The sequence below is a fragment of the Sarcophilus harrisii genome, chromosome 1 (genome assembly GCF_902635505.1).
Source record: "Sarcophilus harrisii chromosome 1, mSarHar1.11, whole genome shotgun sequence".
Classification (NCBI taxonomy): domain Eukaryota; kingdom Metazoa; phylum Chordata; class Mammalia; order Dasyuromorphia; family Dasyuridae; genus Sarcophilus; species Sarcophilus harrisii.
In genome coordinates this window covers 163,555,661-163,569,516 of record NC_045426.1, presented here as the reverse complement: position 1 = coordinate 163,569,516, position 13,856 = coordinate 163,555,661, and the positions used below count along the sequence as shown (strand labels likewise).

The 13,856-nt window shown below is 35.5% G+C and overlaps 1 protein-coding gene across 3 annotated transcripts in view; it reads left to right on the top strand.

Annotated features, from left to right (window-relative positions):
• PDE8B (phosphodiesterase 8B) overlaps positions 1 to 13,856 on the top strand; it is a 326,848-nt gene that overhangs the window by 212,459 nt on the left and 100,533 nt on the right. For all 3 annotated transcript variants that reach the window (XM_031966218.1, XM_031966204.1, XM_031966210.1), the window contains one exon: positions 7,484 to 7,572. In XM_031966218.1, the coding sequence (XP_031822078.1) occupies positions 7,484 to 7,572 (89 nt within the window). The remainder of the gene's footprint in view (positions 1 to 7,483; positions 7,573 to 13,856) is intronic.

Here is a 13,856-nt window from a genome sequence, read left to right as displayed (position 1 = left end):
AGAAATATAATCTCAATTATACCTGTATTCATGCAAAGAGTAATTTCATATTATCTATGTTGCAAAAGAAAACACACATCAAAAACAAGCAAAAAAAAAAAAAAGAAAGTTTAAAAAGTATGTTTCAAACTGCACTCGGAGTTCCTCAGTTCTCTCTCTGGAGATGAATAGCATTTTTCCTCATGGGTTCCTTGGATTTGTCTTAAATCATTGTTTTAATCAGAATAGCTAAGTTTAATGTGACTATTACTGTGCCCCATCCTGTCCCAGTTCTGCTCACTTCACTTTGCATCAGTTCATATAAGTCTCCCCAGATTTTTCTGTTCATCATTTCTTATGGCACAATATTATTCCATCACAATCATATGCCACAAAAAATAATTTTTTAAAGATTTTTCCCCCTTTTCCCTTTTTCTTAAAAGGAAGCTTTTTTCTTAATTTTGTAGAAGACTGTAGTGTGGGAAGGAAAAAGACAAGGATAAATAGGGCATGATTTCTCTCTTCAAGGAACCAACAAACTCCTTTAGGTATTTGCTATATTAAGAAAATGCTGTTTGTCTGCCAAAGTGATGTAAACACTCACAAGAACTACAGAAGTGATGACCTAAGGATATATTCTTGGAGGCTGACAAATTTTGAGGACTAGAGTGTATACAGAAAGCTTAAAGGATAAAGGAAAGAAAAAAAAAGGAATAGAAAAGTCAAATCAAGAAATATCAATCTTAAAAACAGATGTTTATTATGTTTTAATTCATAAGAAGTATACAAATCAATACATAGGTTATACAGTTGATACTCAGTTTTAACACAATATTTTAATTAGTGGCAATTACCTGTTTAGTTCTTGATGTATTATTGATTAGGACCATTGGCAAAACCTGCCTGTATACAAAAAACATACTTTTCATCTTTAATATATGGGGCTTTGAGTGGTAAAACTGGGTTCTCTGGCTAGATCAATATTGATTACCCCCAATAGATTTATCAGATTTTAAATATGTGCTGTGCTGCATCTGTTGCTCAGTCTTTTGTGGCCTTTTGATGTGAGTAGACTGAATCTTCAAGAGATGGTATGCTCTGGGGTAATTCATGAGATTTTCGAAATGAGATCCTGTGAACATTCCTCCTTAAACTTTAGATGCCCCGCTACTAGAGGCTAGGTCTGATTTGCCTGGATGGAGGATTTGGGTGAGTGAGGAAGTGGAAAAGTGTTAAAAAAAAAACTTTTCCTGGCTTTATATCATAGAGAAAGAGAAACTACATTTTGGGATGAGGTTATCTATGTGCCAGGGATATGTTTTAGGGATAATAATAAAAATACTAAATAAAATATTCAAGATAATATGTTCCACATTGTGGAATTGAATAGGATGCTCCTAATCAGCTCTGTCCTTCCCTCTCTGAACATTTTCTTTTCATCTGTTATCCATTCCCTTAAAGGAGGGCATTCGGTTCTGATACACATGGATGCTGTACCTGAGTGAGATTACAAGGACACTTTTTGGACTTATGCAACAGAAAAGGGAGATTGGTAAAGAAAGAGTCAGTGAAACTAGGACTCATTTTCTTTAACCTACTTTTGGAGAAATGGCAAGCCATCATCATCTTTCATGGTTCCTTTTTCTCATCTTTAGAAAACAATTTCTCTGATTCCTTTTTCCCCATCTTCCCCCCAACCCACAATTATCTTTTATGGTATCTGTCAAGCTTCTCTCAGCCCCGAGCAGCACAAAATTTTCTTCTTATCCTACACATTGAGGAAAGAATAAAATAACACTGAAGGATGTATTACTTAGAGGGAACTGGAGGGTCTTTGGGAGTGTCTTTATGTTTCTTAGACTGGCCTCTTTCATATAATGACCATTCTTGGTCATCAGCATTTTCAAGGTCTGGCCCTCATTCAGTGAATCTGCCTCTAATTAGTACAGAAAGCAGAATAGATTGAATCATATCTTTCCTTGCCTAAATGACTGAAGCTTCCAGATCTATTCAAAAAAGGAAAAGAAGGCAGACTAAACCTCATAATTTGAACTTTTTTATGAAAAAAAAAATGAAATTTAAAGAGCAAGATTGCTGAGAAGGAGAGGAGTGCAGGGGTAGGGAGCTGACCTTGGAATAAGTAAGGGTTCAAGTCCCATTTCTGACACTTGCTGTGTGACCCTGTGCAAGTTCTGTAATATTTTAAGTAACTGGTTATTATTGGTAATTCTTTCAACCCCTGAAAGAAAGGGCTGATCTGCAGGAGTTGAAGGAGATTCCTCAATGGAAGTTCCTTATTCCAATTGAATCACATATCTGTTCCTTCTACAACAAAGTACAATACTTTGTTTCCTTCTAACATTCAAATCCTGCTGAAATATATAATGTCTCAACTATATATGGCATAATGCCCATCCATATGAAAAACATTAACTTTCCAGTCCACTTGTATCACTTAGTGCCACGTTGGAAAGTTTCCCTAGGCTAAGGGTAATGATTCATGCCTGTTTATCCTTATTATTGGGAAAGTTGAGGCTAATGGGCTGTTGAGTTGGGTGTTCTGAGATGTAGTAGGGGTAAATCTGATCAGATATATATGCTAAGACCAACTTTAATATGGTGATTCACTGAGAGGAAAGGGCCACTAAATGGTCTATGGAAAGATAGTGCCATTCAAGTCAGAAAAAGGAAGCAGGTTAAAATAACTTCCACAGTGATCAGCTTTGGAATCAGGCATATCAGTGACTGGACAAGATCCTGGACTAGATTGAGAGTCTCCATCTCCAAGATAAAAAAGTACTTCTTATAAAAATTTGTCTTTACAAAGTGAACATATTTCTGGGGGTTGAGAGATAATTTCACTTTTTTCTGAATTTATTGTGAAATTGATAGGACCCTCCATTGTTGATCCCCAAACATGGAGGTCTACTTTCCTTTTTTGGGCAAAATGATTTATCTGGCAACATTTCACCCCTATGTTCTTCCAACTATGCATGTTATTCTTGTTTTCTCCAGTTGCCGTGAGAATGTTTCCCATATCTGAGTTGTTTTGATTGCATTGAATTATTTGCTGAAACCCAGCCCTGTGTTGCTGGCTCTTTGGCCTACTGAGACCAAAGTCTATGGCCATTGATTTGACATCCAGGAACAAGCTGTGCCATCAGATATTCCAACATAGCTCTCATTGAAGTCTTAGTTCTATTCATACGTGGCATTTCTGCAGGAGAGATACTCAAAGAACTTTGTACTAATTGACCTCTTGGAGCCATGAATGAACCTGCTTTTTTCTATCTGAAAATTTGTGTCCCTCTTTTTATTTAGTTGTAATTCTAATTGACATATTCTTCCCTCCTTTTCTTCCTTCTTTCCTTCTTTTTTTCTTTCCTCCCTCCTTCTCTTTCCTTTTTTCCTTCCTTCCTTCCTTCCTTCCTTCTTGCCTCCCTGCTTTCCTTTCTTCTTTCTTTCCTTTTTGCCTTCCTGCCTTCCTTCCTTTCCTTTTCTCCCTCCCCTCTTCTTTTCTTACCTTCTACCCTCCCTCTGCCCACATAGAATATCATACTCTTACCTACAGATGCTCTTTAAAAAACATTTTTTGTTCTGGTTGCATCTCTGAATCCTTCCAAACTATCTTGGACTTAAACTAGTTTGATTTCTTTCTTAAGGACCAGGCCTTAAATCAAAACCAATCTGATTCTTTTTGGCCACCAATAGGTCCTAGGCCAAGTCCTATTTGGTCATTGTTTGGGTCCTGATTGACTTAGATTGAAGGCAAATACCAGTCATTTCTGCTTTGACCAGAAACTCTGAAGGTTCTTCCCCTCCTAGATTCATTCATTTAATTTAGATTTTTTTGGAGAAGGTGAAAGAAGAGATTTTTTGCCTCAATTGCTACCTATCCTTTATCATTGAGTGGGTGTTGCCTCAGTCACTGTTAAAGACCTTAGCTTAAAAAAACCAAGATCTCCCACTACTTCCAGGGCCATCTCTAGCCCTCCTGATCTATATCTGGCCACTGGACCCAGATGGCTCTGGAGGGGAAGGTGAGGCAGGTGACCTTGCACAGCCCTCCCTCATTTAAATCTAGTTCACTTGCATATCATTGCATCCCCTCCCCAACACCATGGTCCTCTTCGAGAAGGAAGGGCAATGAACAACAAAACTGAGAATTCACATTCTCTAATTAGCACAGAAAACAGAATAGATTGAAGGATATCTTTCCTTGCCTAAATGACTGAAGTTTCCAGATCTATTCAAAAAAGGAAAAGAAGGCAGTCTAAACCTCATAATTTGAACTTTTTTATGAAAAAATGAAATTTAAAGAGCAAGACTGCTGAGAAGGAGAGGAGTGGAATTCACAAGAGACATCCTGCTAGAACCTGAGTTCAAATTTGACCTCTGAAGAATGTTTCTTTCAGCAAGTCACTTATCCTCCCTGTGCCTCAGCTTCCTCATCTGTAAAATGAAGACATTAGACTAGATGGCTCATGAGAGCCACTCTAGATTATGAGTTATGACCTATAAAGTTTCACAAAAGGGGATTCTGGCTTTGTAGGCTCCTCCATAGCAGTTATTTTGCTATAATTATACAGACCTATAGGATTTTAGATAAGAAATATTTTCTTTCCTCAAATCAAAAAGTAAAAATGTGTTTTCCTATCTTTGGCAAAAAATATTTCCAGAATTGCTGAAATTTATCTTTTAATCAGTATTATTTCTGCATTATTTTGCTATGTCCATGAAAGAGATATACAGATCTTCCTATGTGTTTCACAATAAATCAGTATTCTGTGAAGAATAAAGATGCTCATAACCAAATTCCCTAGCCAGAGGTTCAAGGTTGTCCAGAGCATCAATTAATTAATCAGTCAATCAATAAACATTTATTAAATGCCTGCCTTGTGCTACAGCAGTTAGGTGGAAATTGAAAAGAGGAAGACATCCTCATGAATTCACAACTGGCCTCAGAATGTGACCCTGAGCAAGTCACTTAACCCTTTTTGCTTCAATTTCCTCATCTGTAAAATGGCAGAGAGAGAAATGGCAAACCACTCCAGTATTTTTGGCAAGAAAATCCTCAATGTAACAATGTAACAAAGAGTTGGACACAACTGAAAAATGATTGAACAGTAACAACAATGTGCCAGGCCCTTTGCTAAATCCTGGATAATACAAATTCCTTAACTTAATGTTAAGTACTTTTTACCAATCTGATTCCAAAATCACAAATTCAGCCTTATTCATATTAATCCCCTTTAAGAATTTGAAATTTAAAGCAAGCATTCTTTTTTATATTTTTTCTTTTAAATTGCTTATATATGTGCTCTTCCACATTCATTTGTGTAGTTTGAATTATTTTTGTTCATACCTTACTTCTATTAACTATGCCCTAAACTTCTTGAAAGCAGATGCCATTGGCTTAGTTATATTTGTTATTCCCTAAAGTTCATACACTTTAAAATAGTTTACCTAATTTGTCATCACCAGGACAAGCTGTAATGATGTCTTCCACCTATGGAAGAAATCATTATCTTGTGTTTTATTGAGAAAAGAATATGTCTGCCTTACAGTTGTTAGAACACTTGCATATATGAGTGACTTTTTGTTCATTATTATAATTGTATGTAATTTTATATATATATATATATATATATATATATGACTTATTATATAATATGTTTGTTATAATAATACATGTTGCATTTAGGCTCTGTGTATGTATTTTCTACTAAACCCCTGTCCTCAGAAGATTAAAAATTTCTTGAATTAAGGAAACTTATCTTAATCTATCTATACACATCCTTCATTACTTATTATACATATAGGTATTCACTATATTTCTAGTGAATTAACAGATGAGTTACTTAATCTTTTCTATAATAAATCTCTTGGAGTTTTTGACTGTGGCTATTAAATTCAACAGGCATTTCGTATTATATATTTCATTATCCATTTATTCATCAAGCATTTATTAATTGCCTGTGATGTTTAAGCATTTGCTTTCAAGAAGTTTAGGGTATAGTTAATAGACATAAGGTGTGAACAAAAATAATTCGAACTACACAAATGAATGTGAAAAGGCAGGACGCACAGATAGGAAATATAAGCAAACCTGTAATACAAGTATGACAGATATTTATTTTTTTCAGCATTAGATTTTTTGAAATTTATTGAAATAAAATAAAGCTAAACAACTGTAGATGTTACATGGCCATTGGGGTGTGCTTTAGCTAACTTGCACTAACAGTTGATTGTTAAATTTTCACTGTAAGCATTTACATTACAGAAAACACTACAAGTAAGAACTTCTTAAACTTTTCCCACTTGTATCCCCTTTTAACTCAAGAAAGTTTTACAAGAATATTCTCAAGGTCTCTCTTAAGAACTTTAGAATTGATTGTATGACATAGAAGAAACTGTCACAGGACCCCCAGCATACATCCCCTTATCAGAGAAGATGCTGTGCTCTATGAGCAAAATTGGATTAGTCCCCCAAAAATATGAGATGTGTAAAGTTAGAAAAGACACCCCAAATGTTCATGTGGGCTCTGTGTGTGCGACCTGTGGCAGAGCACTCTGAGCTCATATTGGTCTGATTAGCCACAGTCAGACACATTGTAACTTAACTCTAACAGTGATAACATTTTGAGAATGAAGAATAACAACCAACACTTAACCCCAGGTATATAGGTGTATAAAATAGTTATACAAGTAAAATATTTATTTACTGATAATAAATCATAATTTTATGACCCCCACAGTTTAAGGAGCTGGAGTTTAGACTAACAAAATGATGAAGAAAATTGTTAGTAATCCAGATTAAACTTAAAAGTATATACATAAAAAGATCAAATTAAAAATTAAATAAGTATATACATACATTTTATTTTTCTGAAGAGTTGGTCCTTACACATTTACATTGATGATAGACATCCATGGACAATATTAAAACATGCCTATGTCATTTTTCTTAAATTTAAGGAAAGTCCACAATTAACAGCAGCTAGTGATACAGTGAATAGAGTGCAGGCTTTGGAGTCAAGATAACTCATCCTCCTAAGTTCAGATCTGGCTTCAGATACTTAGTGACTCTGTAACCCTGGGCAAGTCATTTAACTGTGTCTGCCTCAGTTTCTTCATCTGTAAAATGAATTGGAGAGGGAAATGGCAACCACTATAGTAAAAAATACCCAATGGGATTATGAAGAATTGAACACAACTGAAAAATAACTGAACAACAATCAACAAAAGGTTGTGAAGCAACAATCAATGTTCACCTGATGCCTACCATGGAGTTTCCAAGACTAAGAAGTAATTTAGAATCTGAGAACATGTATTCTAGAGCATGAGTGTCTTTCATTTCATTTCCTGGTACTTATTTGGAATAACATAAGAGAAATCAAAGTGAGGATGGAGAGGGAGGACACTGTTTATATTTAAAGTTTTCCTTTCTAACAAGTGATTGTGTATGTCTCACAAGCTATCTTTGATTCTTTTTTTTTTTCAGAGATTTATGGAGAACAGCAGTATCACTGCTTGTTACAATGAACTGATTCAAATAGAACATGGGGAAGTTCGATCACAGTTCAAATTACGGTATGTGGAAAAATTACAAAATTAAGATGCGATTTAGCAATACTCTAAATAAGTGTGTCAATCAGCAGCAGTCTAGGTCATTGGGTTGAATGTTCATGGCTGAGCACCAAGAATAATTTAAAAAATCAAACATGTGCACAGGACCAGAAAGTCCCTTTAGTTGATTGAATCCATATCCTCTCAATTAGACTTCCAGAGCCCAAATCACCAGAGCCCAGACCACCCATCCTTTATGATGTAGCCAGAGTGGGAGCTCTTGGAGAAGATGGGATAAGTTTTTAGCTCCTCTGCCTTTCTCAGCACAGACTGCTATTTCAAGCATATTCTTAAAATAATGTACAAGGAAAGTGTTGCTCAATATTAAATTGTCAGACTCTCGCTGAAGAATAAGTAGCTCCAGAGGATTATCTTTTTTTTTCTTTCTATTTGTGAATTCATGTTTGGACTTATATGATGTTAGCACATGGGAATGGATATTTGTCATTCTGGCCAAAATTAAGTTGCCATGATATAGCTCTCTAATGTTGAGCAGAAAGAGTATTAGGAATGAGAAAGACTTGAATTCAAATCAGATTGCAGACCTTGAGCCTCTGTTGGCCTCTATAAAATGGGGTCTATAAAATGTTGACCTATAAAATGGGGTCAATATTTGCTATTACTTCATGAAGTCATGATGAAGTTAATGTTAATTGTTATCACATGAACTAAATATTTTAAGTAGCAGATTATAAAACTCTGGAACTGAGAAAGTATGAAGCATTTTGTGAAACCTAATTAGTGAGAATTTCTAATACTAAAATCTCAATTCTAAGAAAAGAATTACAATATCCCAACCCTTATCAGACCCAACTCATGTACTACTCTGGCTAATAATAATAGTAATGCTTAATGTTTATATATGTTTACTTTGAGGTTCTAAAAATACTTAACACATATTTGATCCTTACAACAATGCTGTGAAGTAGATGTTACTGGTATCCCTTTTATAGATGAGGAAAACAAGACTAGGAACGATTTCAATTTAAACTTAGTTCCTCCTGACTCTGTCTTCCAGGTCTCTGTGTTCTACACCACCTGCACACTAAATCTTTTACCATAATTTGGAATATGTGTGCATATGTACTACCAAATTAAACTACAAATCCTTTACTCATTTGTTTTTGGGACATTTTTCAGTCATGTTAGCTCTTTTTGATCTCCTTTGGGGTTTTCTTGTCAGAGACAATGGAATGGTTTGTCATTTTCTTTTCCAGCTCATTTTACAGATAAGAAAACTAAGGCAAATGAGGTTAAGTGACTTGATCAGGATCACATAACTAGTAAGTGTTTGAGACCAGATTTGAGCTCAGAAAGATGTCTTCCTGATTCTAGACTTGGTACTCTGTCCACTGCACTACCTATCAGTCCCCCATTATACAGTAAACATCTAAAATGACTGCTGAAATCACCATCCAGAAAAAATATGTTTGTGTATATCTGTGTGTTTAGTCTAAATTACATCTCCATCAAAGATAGTCTACAAAAATACATGGTTGTTGACTTCCATTAATTCAGACTCAAGATTAGGGCTACTTCCTTGGTCTCATTCTCTCTATTGGAATCAGCTCTGATTCTGTTAAATGAATTTATCTTCAACTTATCCTTTTTGAAGCTCTTTTTATTTTGATGGAAGACAACATAGTCAGATGTAAAGACAGCTGGACGTGGAGTCAGAAGATTCATTTTATAATTTGAATTTTGCTATTAATAACTGTGTAATCATGGCAAATAACATTCTCTCTGGGTTTTGGTCACCTTAACTGGAGGGAGGTTGAATCAGGTGACTTCCCAGATCCCTTTCATTTCTACATCTATGAAAGTGAGCTGCCTTTTAGAGTATTATTCCATTAAGTTTACTGACCACTGTATTTTAAAAAATTCCTTTTATATCTACCCAAACTCTAAGCTTCAGGGTGTGCCCCATGAATAAGTATATATCAATTTTCCCATTCCTTTTGTGATTTTACAGGCTATGATCACATCTTCTTAAAACTTTGGTCCTTTTAGGCTAAGGAAATTTAATCTTTTTGGCTTCCCCTGAATTATTTCATTTGCCTTTCTTTGAACTTTTCCCACCTCTGTCTTTCTTACCTGTCTGAAAACCTGAATTGTATAAAGGATTCCTGAAGCTGAGTTACTGTGATTATATTTCATTACCCTAAGAGTCAAATCTCCTCCTTATTCTTAGAAATTTCACTGTATTTTTTAAACTGCTTAGGACATGTTTAAGCAACTGATAATAGGGTCATCTATTAATACAACTCTGTCTATAGGATCATAGAAGCTAAGAGACCTTAAAATCATCTAGCCCAGTGTTTCTTAAACTTTTTCTACTCATCGTTCCTTTTCACTTGAGGAATTTTTACTGTGACCCCATATTTGTACTGTATATAAAATAGGTATACAAATCAAACATTTATTGATAATAAATCATAATTATTTCTCAACCTCCACACTTAATTATGAGACCCCATATGGGATCACAAACCACAGTTTAAGAAGTTTTGATCTTGTTTTATAGATGAATTAACAGTCTTTGTGACTTGGCCATGCCGAGCCAAAATTTGAATGAGGTAATTCTTCCTTTAGTGTTTGTTTTCCAACAGTCTTGTGTATCTGGGTTTTGGTTTTTGTTTTGGAGGAGGAAGGACTTTTTGGAGGGGTCTTAATATTCTTAGTATTTAGCATGAAGACTTAGGTATATTGTTTGTTACCTGACTGACTTAATAAAAAATCTAAGTCTTTTGGTTTCCCTTCTCTAGAATCTCCTTAACCAGTTTCAAAGGTGGATAAGGCATGATTTTCCACAATAGAAACCACATTGCCTTTCCTTCAATAACATATGCTTATTAATGATACTAATTTATACATTTCTTATTATCTCTATATTTTAATTATTATTTTTATGTAATAATATATACTTCAGACTTTCAAACTCTGTGATCCAAAATAATCCACTAAGGCAGTTCATGTAAGTGGATTTCACTATTAATAATAAAAAAGAAAGGAAGGAAATAAGCATTTATTAAGTACTTACTATGTGTCAGAGGGCAGCTAAGTAGTACAGTGAATAAAACTGTCAGGTCTGGAAGCTGGAAGATTCCTATTCCTGAGATCAAATGTGGCCTCAGAAAGTTTTTGACTCTGTGAATGTGAGCAAGTCTCTTCATCCTGTTTGTCTCAGTTCCTCATCTATAAAATGATCTGGAGAAGAAAATGGCAAAGCACTCCAGTACCTCTGCCAAGATAGGGTCATGAAGAGTGGAACACAACTTAAAAAAATGACAACAACAGAATATATCAGGTCCTGTACTAAGTGCTTTAAAAATATTATTTTATTTGATCTTCCCAACAACCCTGAAAAGTGGGTGCTATTATTATATTTATTTACAACTGAGGAAAGTAAAGCCAACAAAACTTGAATGACCCTGGGGTCACATAGCTAATGTCTGAAAAAAATCGAAATTCATTTTACTTTTGATGAATTTTTTGCCCATGAATTGTCATATAGATGAACAATGTGGTTCCCCAATGTTTTGGAAATTTATTCATTTAATTTTGTCATTGTTATTGTTTTGATGAAATATTTTAAAAGCTAGATATAGTAATAATCAATTAGTTTCATATCTTATAATTCAGGGCCATCACCTTGGTGTTGCCTAATTGCTATTTTTACTGTGTTAAGTCCTTTCTTTTAAAGGTATTTTTTCTGTTGTGCAATACTGAAGTCAAGCATAGTCATTCGAAATGACTCAACAGAGAAAAGCCTTGAGCATTACTAAGTCTGCATCAGATTATGGTTCAAGTGGAATACAACATAGAAAAGGAACAGTACGACTTTCATGTTCTCTCCCTATTCCCTGTAGTTTATAAGTACCTCAGATCTTAATGAAGAGTTAATACCTACATAATGTGTTTGTACATAGTTGTTTGCCGTTTGTCTCCCCCATTAAACTATGAATGGGGCTGGGACTTTTGTTTTTGTTTGTTTTTGCCTTTCATTATACCCCCGGTGTTTAGCTCTTTGATTTGACTTGACAGGAGAATGGGGTTGAGTGAGGCAGGAATCAGTGATTAAACTCAAATTCTTAATCCAAGCCTTCCAGCAACAAGTTCTGGTCCTCAATGAACTGGATGCCTTGGTCATCCCCATAGCAGCAATGGACCTTTGTGTGAATGGAGACTCTTACTCCTTTGCCTCTTACTCTTACTCCTAAATATCTGCACTGGTTTTTAAACCTGGAAAGAGTAAAACAGTGGCCCAGAAGGAGTTGGTCAATGGGGCAGTTAGGAGATGGATGAGACTATCCCTCTATTCTGAGGGGAGTGCATTCTGTTTCTTGTAGAGCATCCTGGCACCTGCTTTGTTTAATGCATTGTGATTCCTTCCGCACAGTGCTGCTTAATTCTTGGTGATTTCTGAACATGCAAACGATGTCAAACTCCTTCTTAAAAGCATGTAGTCTGAGTTCCCCTGGACCATAAGATCACCATAAACTGTATCAGATGGCAGACTAGTTCATAGGACCATCACCCAGCCTGACATCATTGTTTTATGGATTAAAAAACTGACTTTTAGAGATGAAATGACTTGTTCAGCATCACACAAGAAGTAATCAGCAAAGACCAACTTCTTCCAAGCCCACGGCTTTTCCCCTGCTACTAGGCTATCTCATCTTTGATTTTCTTCCTTTTTTATGCTTTTGACCCTTGATGACCTTTGAAACTTATTGTCTTATCAAGGACACTCAAAAATCCATATGCACTTCAGTGACAGCCAGCCCTATTATTCCCTGCACAGGTTCAGCTCCTTATTATATAATATGTGAACAATTATAGTCTAATTATATAGTGAATTACATAATGCTCTTCTCTACAATTCCACCCCCGACTGCAACTAAATATGTAATATAACCATCATCTAGCATGGGTAATTTGTTCTGCAGAACAATATTCATTGTTCAAATTTGAGGGCTTTTTTCTACCAAGTGATGATTTTGGGGGCTCTAGCAATTCTCAAATATTGTCAATCAATATTTAGAGGGTTCATGACTTGTTTCAGTGGAAGAGTACCCCACACCTGTGAATTCAGGGTGTTTTGAGCACAGAAATGGAGAAATGTCCTTTTGCTGTTTTTTTATGGTCCATCTCCCTAAAAGGGCAGTTAGGACCTAACCATATTCTGAGGTGTGTGTCATGACCATCTCTTAGCCAGACACTGCTTAATAAGTATTTAGTATCAAAAAATAAGTATTTAATATCCATAATCTGGAAGGTGAACCAAACTCTGGTGTTTGTTTTAAGGCCAATCAGATTATTAATGGCTAAGCCCTTTAGCCTGCTAAGCACACTATCGCTCCCTTTTAGTGGGGAATAATTTCTGACTGGTAAAACCTTAAGCTCTGTGAAGCAAAATGTCCTTCCTTATTAAAGGGCATTTATAGAGTCTGCTTTATTTATTTAGTGCTTTTCCAGTCCCCCCAGTCATCAGGTGCTGTTCACTTTAGCTCTCTATGACAATAACCAAGTGATAGGGGGAAAAAAAACATGGTGTTTTAGCTTTAAAGGCTTTAAAAGACTTGCCCCACTATACTGGGACAAATCAAAGACAGGTGGTGTCCTGGGGAAACACAATCACAAGGAGAATTATTTACCATGGTAAGTGAAATGGGAGGAAGCTGGGTCTCATCATGTCCTTGTTGCAGAAATCAGGGAGCGGGTGCTCACAGTGGCAAAAATTCTTACCTTTCCATGACTTCTTTTGGCTCTCAGGGATGGTCAGGAATGGTGAAAACTGCCCCAGGTAGAACCAACACCCTAGTCATTGCCATATTCACTGAATCTGGTTCTTAGATCTGCTTTTTAATGAACATAATGAGTTTGACAGATTCATTACATGCCTACTATGTACAAAGTACTTTGCAAAAAAAGATACTAAGATAAAAAATGGTGATAAAAAAAGAAGAAAAAGACCCTATTTTCTCAGTGCTTACAGTCTATCAGCAAGTCACTTAACAAGTATTTATTGATCCTATTTTCTCAGTGCTTACAATCTATCAGCAAGTCAATTAACAAGTATTTATTAAACCCTTTTGGGGGGTGGGACTGTGGTAAGAGCTGGGGATACAAGCACAAAGAAGGAAGCAATCACTCATAAGAAACTTATATTCTAAAGTGGCCGATAATAAAAATATAAACTAATATATACAACAAATATGAAAGGAATAGATACAAATAGATAGAAA